Source organism: Panthera pardus, unplaced genomic scaffold (assembly GCF_024362965.1).
Source record: "Panthera pardus isolate Hobbes unplaced genomic scaffold, ASM2436296v1 HiC_scaffold_6, whole genome shotgun sequence".
NCBI classification, from domain to species: Eukaryota; Metazoa; Chordata; class Mammalia; order Carnivora; family Felidae; genus Panthera; species Panthera pardus.
The window spans coordinates 1,746,157-1,762,116 of NW_026526991.1; the positions used below are offsets into that span (position 1 = coordinate 1,746,157).

At 40.3% G+C, this 15,960-nt stretch overlaps 1 protein-coding gene across 4 annotated transcripts in view; it reads right to left on the reverse strand.

Moving 5' to 3' along the window:
* ENTHD1 (ENTH domain containing 1) overlaps nt 1-15,960 on the reverse strand; it is a 104,345-nt gene that overhangs the window by 31,877 nt on the left and 56,508 nt on the right. For all 4 annotated transcript variants that reach the window (XM_053894698.1, XM_019446949.2, XM_053894697.1 and 1 more), the window contains one exon: nt 12,785-12,908. In XM_053894698.1, coding sequence (XP_053750673.1) covers nt 12,785-12,908 — 124 coding nt within the window. The remainder of the gene's footprint in view (nt 1-12,784; nt 12,909-15,960) is intronic.

Sequence of the window (15,960 nt, forward strand, 5' to 3'; positions counted from 1 at the left end):
TACCTGTCCCGACATCCCCTTGATCCTAAGACCCTGCTAAATTGCTTTTGGTTTTTCGAGCCCGCCAAGCTTCCTCTTACCCCACACCCTTGGTCTCTTACACAGTGTTCACTCTGCCTAAGATAGTCTCTTCTTTTCTCCTCACTTGGTCTGGTTCCTTCTGCATAGTGGGCAAAATAGTGTAGTGAGCTCTCTTTCAAACTGGGGGTTGTGACCCTTCAGCGGGTTGTGAAGTCAAATTGTGGGTCACATCCAGTATTTAAAAAAAAAAAAAAAAAAACTGCCTAGAATAAAATAGAATAGATCAGAGTACATTGCCAAAACTATTGTTTTGTGAAACTAGGGTGTGAGTCCACACGTACTGGGTCACGGCATAAAAGGCATTTCTGCTTGATCACAGTCGAAAGGTCTGAAACACTCTGGCATAGGTTCTGGCATCAGACACTTTTGGTCTAGATCCTAACTCTGCTCTGTGACCTTAGGCAAGTTACTTAAACTCTCTGTGTGGGTTTTCCTCCTCTATCTTGTAAGATGGTATGAAGATGGAATGAATCGAAGTGCTCACAAGGATACTCAGCACACACAAGGTAAGCGTTGGCCATGTTGTCATTGCCTATCAGGTTCCAGTTTGGACATCACCTCTCCTAACACCCGAAGTCATGGGTAGATGCCCTCCTGTGTGTTTCTCCGTCCTGCCTATCCTAACGTTTACCTCACTTGTCGGGTTGGACTCGATCCCTCGACCGGGAGATCCGTAAAGGCAGGGATCTTGTCTATCATCGACTATCACGCAGTTAGCACCATGGCTGGCACCTGGTAGGTATTTGGGAAATTTTTGTAGCAGGAACAATTTGCTCCTTTTTGGAAAAAGATATACAGCCATTTGTTCCATTCAAATAAAGTCCACTTGGGACTGAGAGCTCAGTCATTCTGATGATGAACCTGTCACCGTACTTTAGATTAAGTCTGATTCTCCTAATTTGGGATGTTGGAGGGGTTATGTGACATATGTATAATACACACACTCGTTAGTAACGTAGAAAAGGATTTAGGCCGGATGGCTTTTTGACCTAAAAATTCCTAAACAATTCAAAAGTCAGCATCTCTTAATCTTTCCTTTCATCATCACAAGGATGAAAAAAATCGGCCACCGTGTGACAAATAAAAGGTGGCATCTTCGAATGTAGTTACATCCTTCCGGTCTTTCAATTACTTAACTGACTTCCACTGCAAATGATTGTGGATTTGCTCTATTCATTCACTTCAATGGAAGCCTTTAATACTTTCATTTATGTCCGTTCTACACGTGCGAATCATGTTTTCCTGTATTTTTGAAGTAAAAAAGAGGAAATGATTAAGTTTAAAAGGTTTTAATTGGATTTCTTAATACCGAGCATATAATGCACAGTTGCCATGTCGATAACCTCTCAAATTTCTATAGGCAGTTCTGTAATTCAAAGCACACGTTGTAATGCTCTGATGATATAAAGCCTCTTTCAGAAAAATGTGAAAGCATACAGCAACTGCCCTCAAAACAGAAGACACTAGTACAATGCATCCAATTCATGAGCGACACACAAAACCCGTATGCAACTGCTCGCAAAGCATCGTATATACCTAGAAGTGGCAAAGAGCAGAGCCCAGAGTCAGAGCTCTGCTAATGGCGGACTCACTCTGATACCTGTGGGTGGTCTGGGGGACTCCTGTATCGGACCAGTCTCTTATTGAATCAAATACGTACATGCTTCAGATGATGATTAGTGCTACTGAGAAAACAGAGCAGGGAAGAGGCATAGGGAGCGCCAATGGTGGTGGTGGTATGTCGATTTTTAAGAAAGCGTTCAGGAAAGCCTCCCTAGACTCTAACCTTTCAGCGGGACGAGGAAAAAGGGAGAGAGAGAGCGAGACCCAGAGAGTGAGACAGCATCGTATACAGGACTCAGGCATGGCCTTCAGAACAAAGGGCACTTCTCTGACATCCTGTAAAGGAAGCTTCAAGGCTCCACAAGACAGGACTGCTGGGAGGGATCTATCACGTACAACACGCTCAGGCACCTTCTACTTGTCCTGGAGGGCAGTCCCTTCAGCACGGCATTAAAAAAACGTACCGTGATGGGACACCAGCCTCACTGAAGAGCTTGTAGCGGTTGTCATCTTTGGGTGGAGAGGATCACAGGGATGAGGCAGAGGTGACAGGATTGGTGACAAAGAAACACGTGGGTGGACCTCTTAGGATGTATATGCCAAGAGATTCATGCCCCATAGAAATGCCTGCCGGGGGACGGGGAGACTCTCAAAAAGGGGGTGGGCAAGACGCTCTGTTTACTGGCCACCAATCATCCTCTTTTCCTGGTCACTCCAGTGGCTGTTCATGAGGCTTTGGCCACGTGGCAGGGATGGAGGCCATGCGTGGGCTCCCCTGACATTAACTCTTCCTGACCAAGGTGACCTGGCTACCCAACTGCTGAATGCTCAAGCTGTCAACATTAGAGGTTCCTGCTACACCCCCAGTGCGGCGCCATTTTCTGGGGAAAACAGCCAGTTACCTGGTATCAGCTTCCCTGTACCGGAACTCTCCGCTCTAAAGGAAGCTGCACTTTGCCTTCATTGGGGGACGCACATATCCGGGTGCAGAGTTGCCTCCCCTGCCTGCAGCCCTTCTGGCAGCACCGTGAGTGAACACTGGCATCTCACAAACAACTCTACACAAACTGGATTCTTAAAAAAGAGCAAATGCTTTTCAACTCTTTTTAGGAGTCTAGCAAAATCTCGGTATCGAAACATGACAAAGAATATCAGAAAAGATAATCCTGGGTAACTTCACTCCTAGATGTAGAGGTAAAACTCAAACTAAACGTCAACAAATCAAAGCCCGTGTCTTACCTATGAGAGAATAAGTCATGGCCAAATTGAGTTTATTCCACGAATTCAAGGTTGTCTTAAGATTTGGAAATTAACTAATTTACAAAATTCACAGCTCAAAGGAGAAAAATCTATAACCATTAATATAGACGCTGAAAATGGAGAAAATTCAATATATACTCGTGATAAAACTGTTAACAAATGAGGAATGGAGATCTGCCAAAAAACATACAGCCAACCCGTCTTAATGGCAAAATGTTGAAAGAATTCTCTGAAGAGAGAGACCAAGTATAGGAAGCCCATGATCACACTTTCATTCAACAGAGTGGTTCTACCGGGCATGGTGAAGTAAGAAAACAATACTTTGGCATATGGCTTATAAGTAAAGAAAACAATTTTGCCATCATCCACAGAGGGTACAATTTTCAACATAAAAAACCCAGAAGAATCTAGACATAACTCAGGAAAATTGGTAAGAGTTAATTAAGCAAGGTTACTGGTTATAAAGTCAACATACAAAAATTAATTCCACTCATTTTCACCATCAACCATTAGAAAATGCAATTTATAGGGGCACCTGGGTGGCTCAGTTGGTTATGCGTCAAACTTTGGCTCAGGTCATGATCTCACAGTTCACGAGTTCAAGCCCCTCATCAGGCTCTGTGCTGACAGCTCAGATCCTGGAGCCTGCTTCACATTCCATGTCTCCCTCTCTCTCTGCCCCTTCCCTGCTCACACTCTGTTTCTCTCCTTCTCAAAAGTAAATAAACATAAAAAAATTAAAAAAAAGAAAGAAAATGCAATTTATAAAATATCTTTTACAGTAGCAAGAAAAATACATAAAGTACCTAGGACTAAATCTAACAAAAGATATAGGAGATCTCTATGGGGAAAAAGCATAAAATATATTAAAGAAGACTTAAATGAATAGAATGATGTGATGTTGTAAAGGTGTTACCTCTCCAAATTGATGTAAAGATTCGAGACAGTCAGAGACCTTGGGAACAAGCCCCCCGTGCACCTGAGACACTCTTGGCTGGCTGTTATCGCTGTTCTTAAGGAGCAAAGCATCAGCCGAGGAGCAAGTCTAAACGGGTCCAAACTAGTCCAAGGACAAAGGTCACCAAACTTGATCTTTCACCCACTTCCCCCTTATTGTGAGGCTAAAACTCACGCCCAGAGGTGGATACTTAGCTGTCAGAGGAATCATACAATGTGTGAAGCAGCTAACTGTGCCTGCGTGCCCAATTCCCTGTATTGTCCCACCCCTACATGCTTAGATGTCCCACCCCTACATGCTTAGATGTCACTCCTCGTCTGCCTCAGGTCCTTTAAAACTTTCCCTAGCTTTTGTTGAGGTCTGGCTCCTTTGTCACGACGGTGTCTCCCTTCAGCTGAAGCTGTTGCCCCAATTAAGCCTGTCTGTGCCTTTGTACTTTGGGTCCAGCCTCATTTCTGCCATTGCTGGGTCCAAGGACCTGAGTCTGGTAACAGATTGGCAGGGCCAATCGAAACTCATTTTTTTTTTTTTCCCAAGAACTTGACAAGCTTTTATGTGCGAAAGCGAAGGATTAAAAAGAGACAAAATATTCCTGACGAGGGAGAAGTGATCAAAAATTATCACAAAGATAGGGTAATTGAAACTATCTGTGGGTGCAAGAATAGTCACATAACTTCTGGAACAGAATAGAGTCCAGAAACGAATCCATACGAATGGGCAAACTTGCTAAGGATATAAACAGCATGGCAGCTCAGTGGAGAAAAGGCAGAATTTTCAATAAATGATGTGGGGACAGCTGGTTATCCATTTAGCAGTTAAGACTGGACTCACGCTTCAACCACACACAAAAACCAACTCCAGCTGCGTAAAAATTTTAATTGTGGAAGGCAAAACTATGAAATTTTTAGCCCAAGCAGAAGGAGGCTCTACAGTCTTGAGATAAGAAAGAGTTTTTTAAAACAACAAGATACATGGGGCGCCTGGGTGGCTTGGTCGGTTGAGTGTCTGACTTCGGCTCAGGTCATGATCTCACAGTCCGTGAGTTCGAGCCCCGCGTCGGGCTCTGGGCTGACAGCTCAGAGCCTGGAGCCTGTTTCAGATTCTGTGTCTCCCTCTCTCTCTGCCCCTCCCCTGTTCATGCTCTGTCTCTCTCTGTCTCAAAAATAAATAAACGTTAAAAAAAAAAAATTAAAAAAAAAACCCAACAAGATACAAAAAGTGCATCCATGAAGACTAAAATTCTACCTCATTAAAATTGAGAACTTCTATTACTCAAAAGAGTCTTCACCAAGTGAAAAGACAAGTCACAACCTGGGAAGACATTTACAAAATGAAATGTTTAGCCTCCAGAATAGATCAAGAATTCCTACAAATCAGTCAAGAAAAGGACAAACAACCAAATAGAAAAATGGCCAAAAAGACATGAACAGACATTTCACAGATGAGGAAACATGAATGAACCGTACGCATATGAAAATGTGTTCAATTTCACTATCAAAAAACGGTTTTAGAACAAATGAGATACCAATTCCCACCCAATAGATTGGCAATTTTTCTCTTTCCAAGAATGGCGACCTGAAGGGGTTGGTGAGGGCATGGGAAAACTAAAACTCTGGAAAACAGCTGGGCATTATCTAGTACACTTGAAGACGCTCATATTGAACCTTCAGCAATTTCACTTCCAAACATATGCCCTAGAGCAACTCTTGTCCACGAGAACCAGGAGGCTTGTAGAAGTATGTTCACAGCTGTTCACGTTACAAAAAAAACCTGGCACCGTACTGACCATAGTAGAGCAGAATGAATACATTCTAATGCACACACCCAGTAAAATACTGAACAGTATTCGTGGAAACAAATGACAATCCTACACACACATAGATGAATCTTAAGAACATATTATTGAGTGATAAAAGGAAGTCACAAAAAATAAATTCAAAATGACTCCATTTAATAGGTAAAGTTTAAAATCACGTAAAACTAAGTAACATATTGGGGTGCCTGGCTGGCTCAGTAGCTAGAGCACACGACTCCTGATCTCAGAGTTGCGAGTTCGAGCCCCATGTTGGTGTAGAGTACTTAAAAATAAAAACTGGTGGGGGGTGGGGGGCGCCTGGGTGGCGTAGTCGGTCGGGCATCCGACTTTGGTTCGGGTCGTGATCTCGCAGTTTGTGGGTAAGAGCCCCGCGTCGGGCTCTGTGCTGACAGCTCAGAGCCTGGAGCTTGCTTCTGATTCTGTGTCTCATTCTCTCTCTGCCCCTCCCCCACTTGTACTCTGTCTCTCTGTGTCTCTCAAAAATAAATAAATGTAAACAAAATTAAAAAAAACAAACAAACTGGGGGCGCCCGGGTGGCTCAGTGGGTTAAGTGTCCAACTTCGGCTCAGGTCATGATCTTATGGTTCGTGAGTTTGAGCCCCATATCAGGCTCTGTGCTGAGAGCTTGGAGCCTGGAACCTGCTTTAGATTCTGTGTCTCTCTCTCTCTCTCTCTCTGCCCTTCATCCACTTGTGCTCTGTCTCTCTCTCAAAATATAAATAAATAAATAAATAAATAAATAAATAAATAAATAACTTAAAACACACACACACACACAACTAAGTAACTTACTGTTTATAGCATAAACGTATGTAGTAAAACTATAAAGAAAGCAGAGAATGATGAACTTGTACAAAATTCAAATGAGTGGCCACTCAGAGAGTGAAAGAAAGGGGTGGGATCAGTGAAGCTAAGACAGAGAGTTAGCGAGGGGTAAGTATGCCTACATGCTGCTGGCCAGTGTGAACAGCAGATCACGGTGTGCCCAAGAAGGGGGAAGGCAAGGGAGAAGAGGATGTTGTACGGAATGACTCTCCTTCTTTATTTTTGCCTTTGGGCTGAAGCCGCTGAAATTATAACATGGAAATTAGAACCATTTGTTGACAGGATAAGTTATGAACTAGACACAATTTGTCAACAGAAATTCAGAATAATGTATTTTAGAGTTTGCGTAAAATTGTGAAACAAATAATCATATAAATAATAATAAATAGTAGCAAAATAAATTAGAAGCCTACTTTATTTGAAAGGAGAGAAAGAGGTCATTTCATCATCATTTATAATAACAAAAATAGGGGAATAACCTAAGTTACCCTTAATATAATACTGGTTAAGTAAAATAGAATACATTCATACTATCGCACATTATTACAGTAATTGCAAAAAATTAAACAGACCACGACTGGAAGAATGGATCAACAGAACAGAACAGAGTTGATAAACAGATACTATTTAGTACAGGTTAAAGAGTCATTTCAAAACAGTGAAGAGAAATAAACTAGTCAATAAATGTTGATACAACTGGCCGCCCACTGACCATATCTAGAATCCATCACAAATCCTTTAAATCCACATAGATTAAAGCATAACTAAAGCAGGGGCACCTGAGTGGCTCAGTCGGTTGAGCAACCGACTCTTGACTCTCAGGGTCATGGGATCGAGCCCCGTGTTGGGCCCTACACTGAGCATGGAGCCTGCTTAAGATTCTCTCTTTCCCTCTGCCCCTCCCCCCGGTTGTGGGCTCTCGCTCTCTCAAATTGAAAAAATAAAAGCACTAAAACAAAATTTAAAAATGGGTGAATATATACTATGAATGTGGTGTAGGGAAAGCCTTCTTAAAACACAAAAAAAATATATGGTATTTGTCTTTCTCCATTTATTTCACTTAGCGTTATACCCTGTAGGTTCACCCACGTTGTTGTAAATGGCAAGATCTCATTCTTTTTTATGGTTGAGTAATATTCTTGTGTGTGTGTGTGTGTATCTTATCTATTCTTTATCCATTTATCGATGGACCCTTGGGTTGCTTCCATGTCTTGAACATTGTAAATAACACTGCAGTAAACATAGGGGTGTACGTGTCTTTTTGAATTAGTGTTTTTGTCTTCTTTGAGTCAATACCCAGTCGTGGAACTACTAGATTATAATGGTATTTATATTTTTAATTTTTTGAAGAACCTCCATATTGCTTTCCACAGTGGCTATGCTAATTTACATCGCCACCAACAGTGCAATTCTGACAGGTGTAAGGCAATATTTCATTGGGGTTCTGACTTGCATTTCCCTGATGATTACTGATGTTGAGCATCTTTTCATGTGTCTGTTGGCCATCTGTAGGTCTTCTTTAGAAAGTTACACAAAAAAGACAAACGCCATATGATTTAGCTTACGTGTGGAATCTAAGAAATGAAACAAAGGAACAAACGGAGAGAGAAAGAAACAAAAAACAGACTCTTAAATACAGAGACCAGATTGGTGGTTGCCAGAGGAGAGGTGGGGGGATGGAATAGATAAAGGTACAAACTTCTAGTTATAAAATAAATAAGGCACAGAGATGAAAAGCACAGCACAGGAAATATAGTCAATAAGGCTGTAATAAAGTTGTCTGATGGTCACTATACTTATCATGGTGAGCACTACTGAGTATTGTACAGAACTGTCTGATCATTACGTTGTACACCTGAAATTTATATAACACTGTATGTTAATTATACTTTAGTAAAAAATAAATTTACAAAAACAAAAAACAAAAGCTCTGAAAGGAAATAATAATACACTTGACTACATAAAACATCAGACTTCTACAAAAACACCAAGAAAACACAAATCTTCTGTAAAGAAATCTGAAAGACACTTCATAGCCTAGAAGATGATATTTGCAACATAAATCACAGAAAGGATTAGTAACAGTGTGAAAATTAGTAACGGAAACCCTCACTAAAATGGAGTCCGGAGGTTTCCCTAGGAGAAGCTCTCACGCCCTACCACTCTAGTCAATTGCACACCCGACAGAAGAGCAGGACTTGACCTTGAAGGCGCATACTACTGGGAAGAGGAAGAGAGGCTTTCCATATCTCCCTCCCCTCCCAACAACAGCTCAGTCAATGAGAAGCCATTACACTTGGAACTCTCAGTTTACTCCAATGGCCTTTAAGCTTCTAACAGCCTTCCCGACTACTCCTTTTCTCCTTAAGAAAGTGTACCTCTCCTTCATTCCTTGGGCTTGCCTGTATTTTGCCTCAGCTCGTTTGTCCTGAATTGAAATTCTCTTTTATTCCCGAATAACCCTATCTTTTGCTGGTAAGATAAAGGGCAGTTTTGATTCTTAAGGTTAGCGACCTATATAAAAATGCTACAAAATCACTGAATTTAAATGATCGACAACACACAAACCAAAAGAAAAAGACTAAGGATATAAGCATGCAATGCACAGAAGAAGAAATAAAAATATCAAGTTAACACATGGAAATATGCAAATTATACCTACTATGCAATGCAACCTTTTCCAAGCGATAAAAATATAAGACTTGAAAAAAATCAAGTGCTGGTGAGGGTGTGTGTGAATAAGTACTTCTATATACCGCAAGCCAGTGTGAATCGGTATTGATATTTTGAGGGGCTATTTGGCAGCATTAACTAAAATGAAAATGGGCATATATTATGACCCAGGGATTCCATTTCTAGGAATCTATCTACCCTAAATAAACACTCACATATATGCACACAGCTATTCACTGAAGCATCATTTGTAATAGTGTAATATCGAATAGTGAAATAATAGTGAAATATTGTGAAAATAGTGAAATAATAGTGTACTATTGAAATAGTGTAATAGTGAAAAATATAAAATACCAAACTGTCTACCGGCAGGGAAATAAACTGTAACACCCAGGCAATATAGGAGTTAAAAAGAAAGGCCATCTGTAGGATGGCCAAGTGACGTTGCTTTAAGACGTTTCAGAAAAATACAGAATATTCTGAAACAAAATAAAGTCAGTTCTACATACTTTTCAAGGTACATGTATGTGTGCAAATGCACAGAGAAAGGCCTAGAGAGTAACCAACAAATTGATCATAACAGGTAACTCTGGGGAGGGAACTGTGTTGGGGTAAGGGACAGTCAAGGAGGATTTGGACTCTAGCAATATTGTTTGAATTTTTTAAAATAAGAGTATATTCACTTGTTACTTACATAATTAAAAATAAATCAAACTTATAAAATGATACACAACTATAAATTCAAATCTAAAGTTGTAGGCAAAGTCCCACAGGGACACAGTGAAAAGAAAAATTCGTGTGTAGAAAAGATTTTCTAGCAGTAGTGACCTTTGAGCTGGGCCTGGCTGTCTCAATAGGACTTTGTCAAGCATCCATAATTTGGTGGAGGACCGTGGCAGACTGTATTTTCCAAAGATGACTGTACTAACACACACACCCTCCCATATGCTTTTCTTTCAATATGACATCGACACTTGTCCATGGAGGGGTGGGAGTCTATGTTCCCTCTCCCTTGAACTTGGGCAAGATTTTGTGATTGCTTTGATGAACTGAATGGGAAGGAAGTCTCACAGCATGACTTTTGAGAGGATCCAGCTACTGCCTGGTCCTTTCTTTTACAGGACGCTCACCCTGGGAACCCAGCCACCATGCTGTGAGAAAGCCCAAACTAGCCCATGTGGAGAGACTGCACGAAGAGTCTCACGTGGAGAGAAACTGAGGCCCCCAGCCGACAGTGGGCACCAGCCACCAGACACACGAGTGAACGAGCCTTCAGATGATTCCCATCCCCAGCCTTTGTGTTCTCGGGCCGAGGCCCAAACACACGTCATGAGACAGAGCTAAGTCATCCCCACTGTGCCCTGTCCTAATTCCTGACCCAGAGAATTCCATGAGCGGAATAAATGCTTATTTTATGCCACAAAGTTTTAGAGCAATGTGTTACCCAGCCGAAGTAACTGGAACAAAGACTTTCTAAGGAGAAGAAACTATACAGGTAATAGAATGTCACAGAGCATCGTGAGGATTGGCAGTATTGTGTGATGAGGTTACAGGGGTTGGCTGGGAGCAGGCCATGAAAATCTCATATGACAGCATAAAAAATTAAACATGCTATCGGTAGCGGAAAACTACTGAAAGTTTTTAAGCTGAGAAGTGAAACATTTAGATCTGCATTTTAGCAAGATATCTCTGAGATTGGTGTGAAGGAAAGACGGGAGAAGAGAAAGACTCAAAAATAGGAGAAGCTTCTCCAATTAAGACGAGTTCTAACCAAGTAACGTGGGGGACTCATCCCTCACTCGACATGTTTTGTGACTTTTTTCCTCTTAAAGGCTTCCTCTGAGCCTCGTTTATATTCAATTTCACTTGTATTAAAATGTTGGCGGGGAAAACTTATTTCCACACAAAAACCTGCACATGGATATTTACAGCAGCTTTATTTATTATGATTGCCCAAACTTAGACACAACTAAGATGTTCTTCAGCAGGTGAATGGATAAATACTCTATCATATCCTATTCGGCACTACGAAGAAATGGGCTATCAAGCCATGAAAAGACACAGAGGAGCTTAAGATACATGTTACTGAATAAAAGAAGTCAGTCTGAAAACGCTATCCAGTATGATTCCAACCGTATGACTTTCTGGAAAAGGCAAAATTGTGGAGACAAAGTATCGGGTGTTAGGAGGAAGGGAGAAACGTTCTGTATGACACTAAAACGGTGGATACGTTTCTCAAAACCCATAGAATATACAACACCAAGAGAGAACCCTAATGTAAACTATCGTCTTTGATAACCAAGCATTAATGTATAGTCACTGATTGCAACAAATGTGAGGTGTTGGTAGTGGGGGAAGCTGTGCTTGTCTGGGGGCAGGGGTGTATGGGGAAATCTCTGTACCTTCCATTCAATTTTACTGGGAGCCTAAAACCGCTCTAAAAATGAAGTTTAATAAAAAAATGTTGGGCGCGGCGGAGGGGGGCGGGGATACATGGGAATATTAGATCACAAAAATGTTTTCCTTACTATTCTTTCAAGCTTCTGGATCTGGATCCGTTTACATAAAGCGTATTCTAAGAAGACAGAGCAAGCTGTCTAAAAAACGGTAACCACTTTTAACTAATTATCCATGTGAGTCATACCATCCTGGCACTTACAAATATCACCATAACCCACAACTTCTTGTTCTGTGTTTGTTGAAACATCCTCATCATCATTCTCAGGACCGGTTTTATAAGAAAATTATATAAATGCAAATGTATAAAAGAAATCTACACTAATAACCTACAGGGTTTTTTTAAATATATTTTGGATATTGGGGATATATATAAGGAGAAAACCGAGGTGCGTGGCCCAAAGATGAGGGAGAAGACGAAACTCAGAACATAAGGAGCCACCTCTGCAATGAGGGAGAAGATGCCCGGATGGATATAAAAGCAAAGACAAATGAGGGGATGAAACATACTAATGAGAACGTTTCATTCTCAACTTGGCAGAAGGTCTTGAGTCCTATTTTTTGAGAAGAGCAAGAGGAAGAATGTATCAAAAATTGAGAGTTTCTGAAAAATAGAGACAGTATGGAGTGGTGCCATGGTGAATCAATCGGGTCTTTCACAGCAGCAGAACCCAGTTGGAATTTGATAGTGTAATTTCTTGGAGGCCAGTCTGTATCATTTTATACTGTACCCCCTGTAATGTTAATTATTCAAGAGGCGATTAGCCAGTTTGGGGGATCCCATGCATTCTGGCCTAAAGCTTGGTTATCAAAGAGATGTCCATACAAACGAAAAAAGGAACTCAAATTAATTTTTCTGCTTTTTTAAAGCATTCGTAAGAGGTTTGACTGTGGTAACTAATTTTTGAAATGGTGAAAAAGAAAAGAAAGCAAAATAGGGAAAAAAACCACTGAAACAAATGGCAAAATAAGATTATAGGATTATGTGTGGGCTGAATTCAGCCATGCTGGTCCCATCCCCCATTACCAAAGTTAAATTAAAGCCATTATTGCTATATTTCACAAAATAAAATCTGATGAAAAGCAACTCCTTTCCCAGTGTTTCGTATTGATGCTTCTGAGTAAACTTTCTAATTTTTACCCAATTTACCTGCATCGCAGAGGTGACAAACGTCTGCTTGCTCTTCTGATAACCATTTAGTTGATGAGGTAATGGGAGGAGGAATTGTGGGCAAAACTGGCTTTGGATCATCCTCATAAAATAACATCAGGTCCTTAAAGAAAATAAGAGAGCACATGAAGTTTGAAAAACATAATTAATCCCTCTGCTTCAATTTGGTAAAACAGATGGACAATTCATGGAGATACACTGTGTCTATATGTGCTAACATAAACCCATTTTAATGGAAAGAACTTAAATATAAGTTATTTATACACTTGGTGTGCACTGAGCGTAGGGTGGTTTTCTACCCTGGAGATCCTCGCTCCTGACGAAGACATCTACTGCAGAGTAGCAACGCTTCTGTTTGAGGCATGAACTTTCCCCACCACTCCCTGAGCATCCTTAGGGCGTACTATCTCAGAGGCTGATTGTTCTGTTTTACTGGCAATAATAAGGCTACCTGTGTCTATCTTTTTTTCAATGTTTGTTTATTTTTGAGAGAGAGTACACGAGCATGCGCGCAAACAGGGGAGGGGCAGAAAGAGGGAGAGAGAGGATCCCAAGCAGGCTCCATGCTGTCCGTGCAGAGGTAGACACCGGACTCGATCTCACAAACCACGAGATCATGACCTGAGCCGAAATCAAGAGTCGAATGCTTAACCAACCGAGCCACCCAGGTGCTCCTATTTGTACTAAATTTTAGAACTTTAACTTTTTATCATGGAGTAAAACACAGATGATAATCAATCCAACCACGCAGTTAAACAAATCAATGCATGGCCAATCTGGTTTCATTTACATCCTACCAGTCCTCATTGGCTTTATTGTGAAGCCAATCCTAGATACATCACTGATTTCAGTGCCTCTCTCTAAATGACATGAACTCTTTAACACATTATTTTATACCTATAAACTTCCCAACTCCTTAATGTCATCAGTTACAAACTCCTCATCTTTTCAATTTCTCATGAGTGCTATTAAGCAGTTTTTTTCTATAGCTTGTCCAAGAGAGGATTCAAATAAAGTCCATATGGTGGGATCAGTTGACGTGTCTTTTTCCTCCTATGAACAAAGATCTGTTTTATGGTGCTTTAAGGTATAATCGACATAGAGTAAAATGCATAAACCTTAAGGGTAGAGTTCAATAGGTTTTAACATTATGCCGTATACCTATGTAGCCACATTTCTGTCACTCCAGAAAGTTCCCCCAAGCTCCTTTCCAGTTGGTCCCACCCTCCCACTACCAGTAAACAGCGTCTATCTTCCATCAGTAGCAATGAGTTCGCCTGTTCTTAAGCTTCATATGAATGTCATCATACGCTACGTGCTCTCTTGTATCTGATTCCCATTGCTTAACACAATGTGTGAAAAAAATGCATCCATATTTTGTGTGTATCCGTTCCTTTTTTTTTGTAAGAAGTATTCCATTGTAGGAATATGCCACAATTTGTTTATCCATTCTCCTCCATATGAACATCTGGATTGTTTCCAAATTTCGGCTATAATGAATAAAGATACTGTGAACATTCTTACACAAATCTTTTTATGGACAAGTGTACTCATTACTCCTGGATATTTACACAGGAGTAGAACGGGCAGGTCATAGGATAAGTTAAACAGTACTTAACTCCATTAAATATACAAATTCATAGAATTCATATATTTCAATATGAATTTAACTTCATTAAATATATAGTATGTAACTTCATTGAAACTGCCAAACCATTTTCCAAGGGATTCGCCCCTTTTTATAATTCACCTTTTATTTTAAAATCACTGTAGATTCACATGTATTAAGATATAATACAGAGTGACCCTATGTATCCTTTACCCTGTTTTCCCTAAAAATAACATCTTAAAAACTGCAGTACATATTATCCAAGATATTGACACTGTTACGGTCAAAATACAGAACATTTCCATCACCCTAAGGACCCTTCCTGGTACCTTTTTATTACCATAGCCTGCCCCCCACAACTACTAATCTTTTCTCCATTTCTATAATTTTGACATTTGAAGACATGTTATATAAATAGAGCCATACAGGATGTAACCTTTTGGAATTGGCTTTTTTTTTTTTACCTGGCATAATTCCCAGAAATTCATCCATGTTGTTTCATGCATTAACAACTCGTTCCTTTTTATTGCTGTGTAGGTATCCATGGTATAGATGTATCACAGTTTGTTTCACCTGTCAAAGGACCATCTGGATTGTTTCCAGATCTGGGCTATTATACATAAAGCCGCTGTGAACACTGTGTGTAGCTTTGGGTATGAAAGTAAGTTGCCATGTTGCTGGGATAGAGGTCTAAGAATGCAATTGCTCAGTCCTATGGTAGTTGCACGTTTAGTTTTATAAGACGCTGCAAACGGTTTCCCAGAGTAGGTTTACAATTTTACATTCCCACTAGTAATATTTGAGCGATCCAATTTCCCCACATTTGCCAGCATTTGGTGTTGTCGCTACTTTTTACTTTAGCCATTTTGATATTTCATTGTGTGTTTCAATTACATATTCCTCGTGGGTGATGAGGTGGAACATCTTTTCATGTGCTTATTTGCTGTTTGTATTTGCTGAAGGGACAGTTCTTGTCATTTGCCCATTTTCTAATTGGATGGTGATGGATTTTTAACTGTTGCGCTTTGAGAGGTTAGTTTTTTAATTTTTAATTTTTTAAAAAGTAGGCTCCATCCCTAATATGGGGCTTGAGCTCAACGACCTTGAGATTAAGCTTCGTATGCTCTACCCACTGAGCCAGCCAGGTGCCCCAAGAGGTTTTTATTTATTTTTTTAATGCTCAAGATATTAGTCCTTTGCCAGATATGTGGGTTGCAAACATTTTCTCCCAGTCTGTAACTTGTTTTTATATCTTTTTGCGATGAGGTCTAACTTTTTTTTCTTTTAGGGATCAAGTTTTTGGCCAGCCCTAGATCCCAAAGATGCTTCTCCAGTATTTTAAAAAAGTTTTATAGTTTAACATTTTACATTTAAGTCCACGATCTACTTGGACTGAATTTCTATATGAAGCTTAAACGGAGGCTCATGGTTTTGCCTATACCAATGTCCAATTGCCCCAATATCATTTGTCGAAAAAGTTGTCCCTCGTTGGATTCCTTTTGTTCCTCTGTTAAAAATCAATTGGCCGTATTTGTGTGGGTCTAAG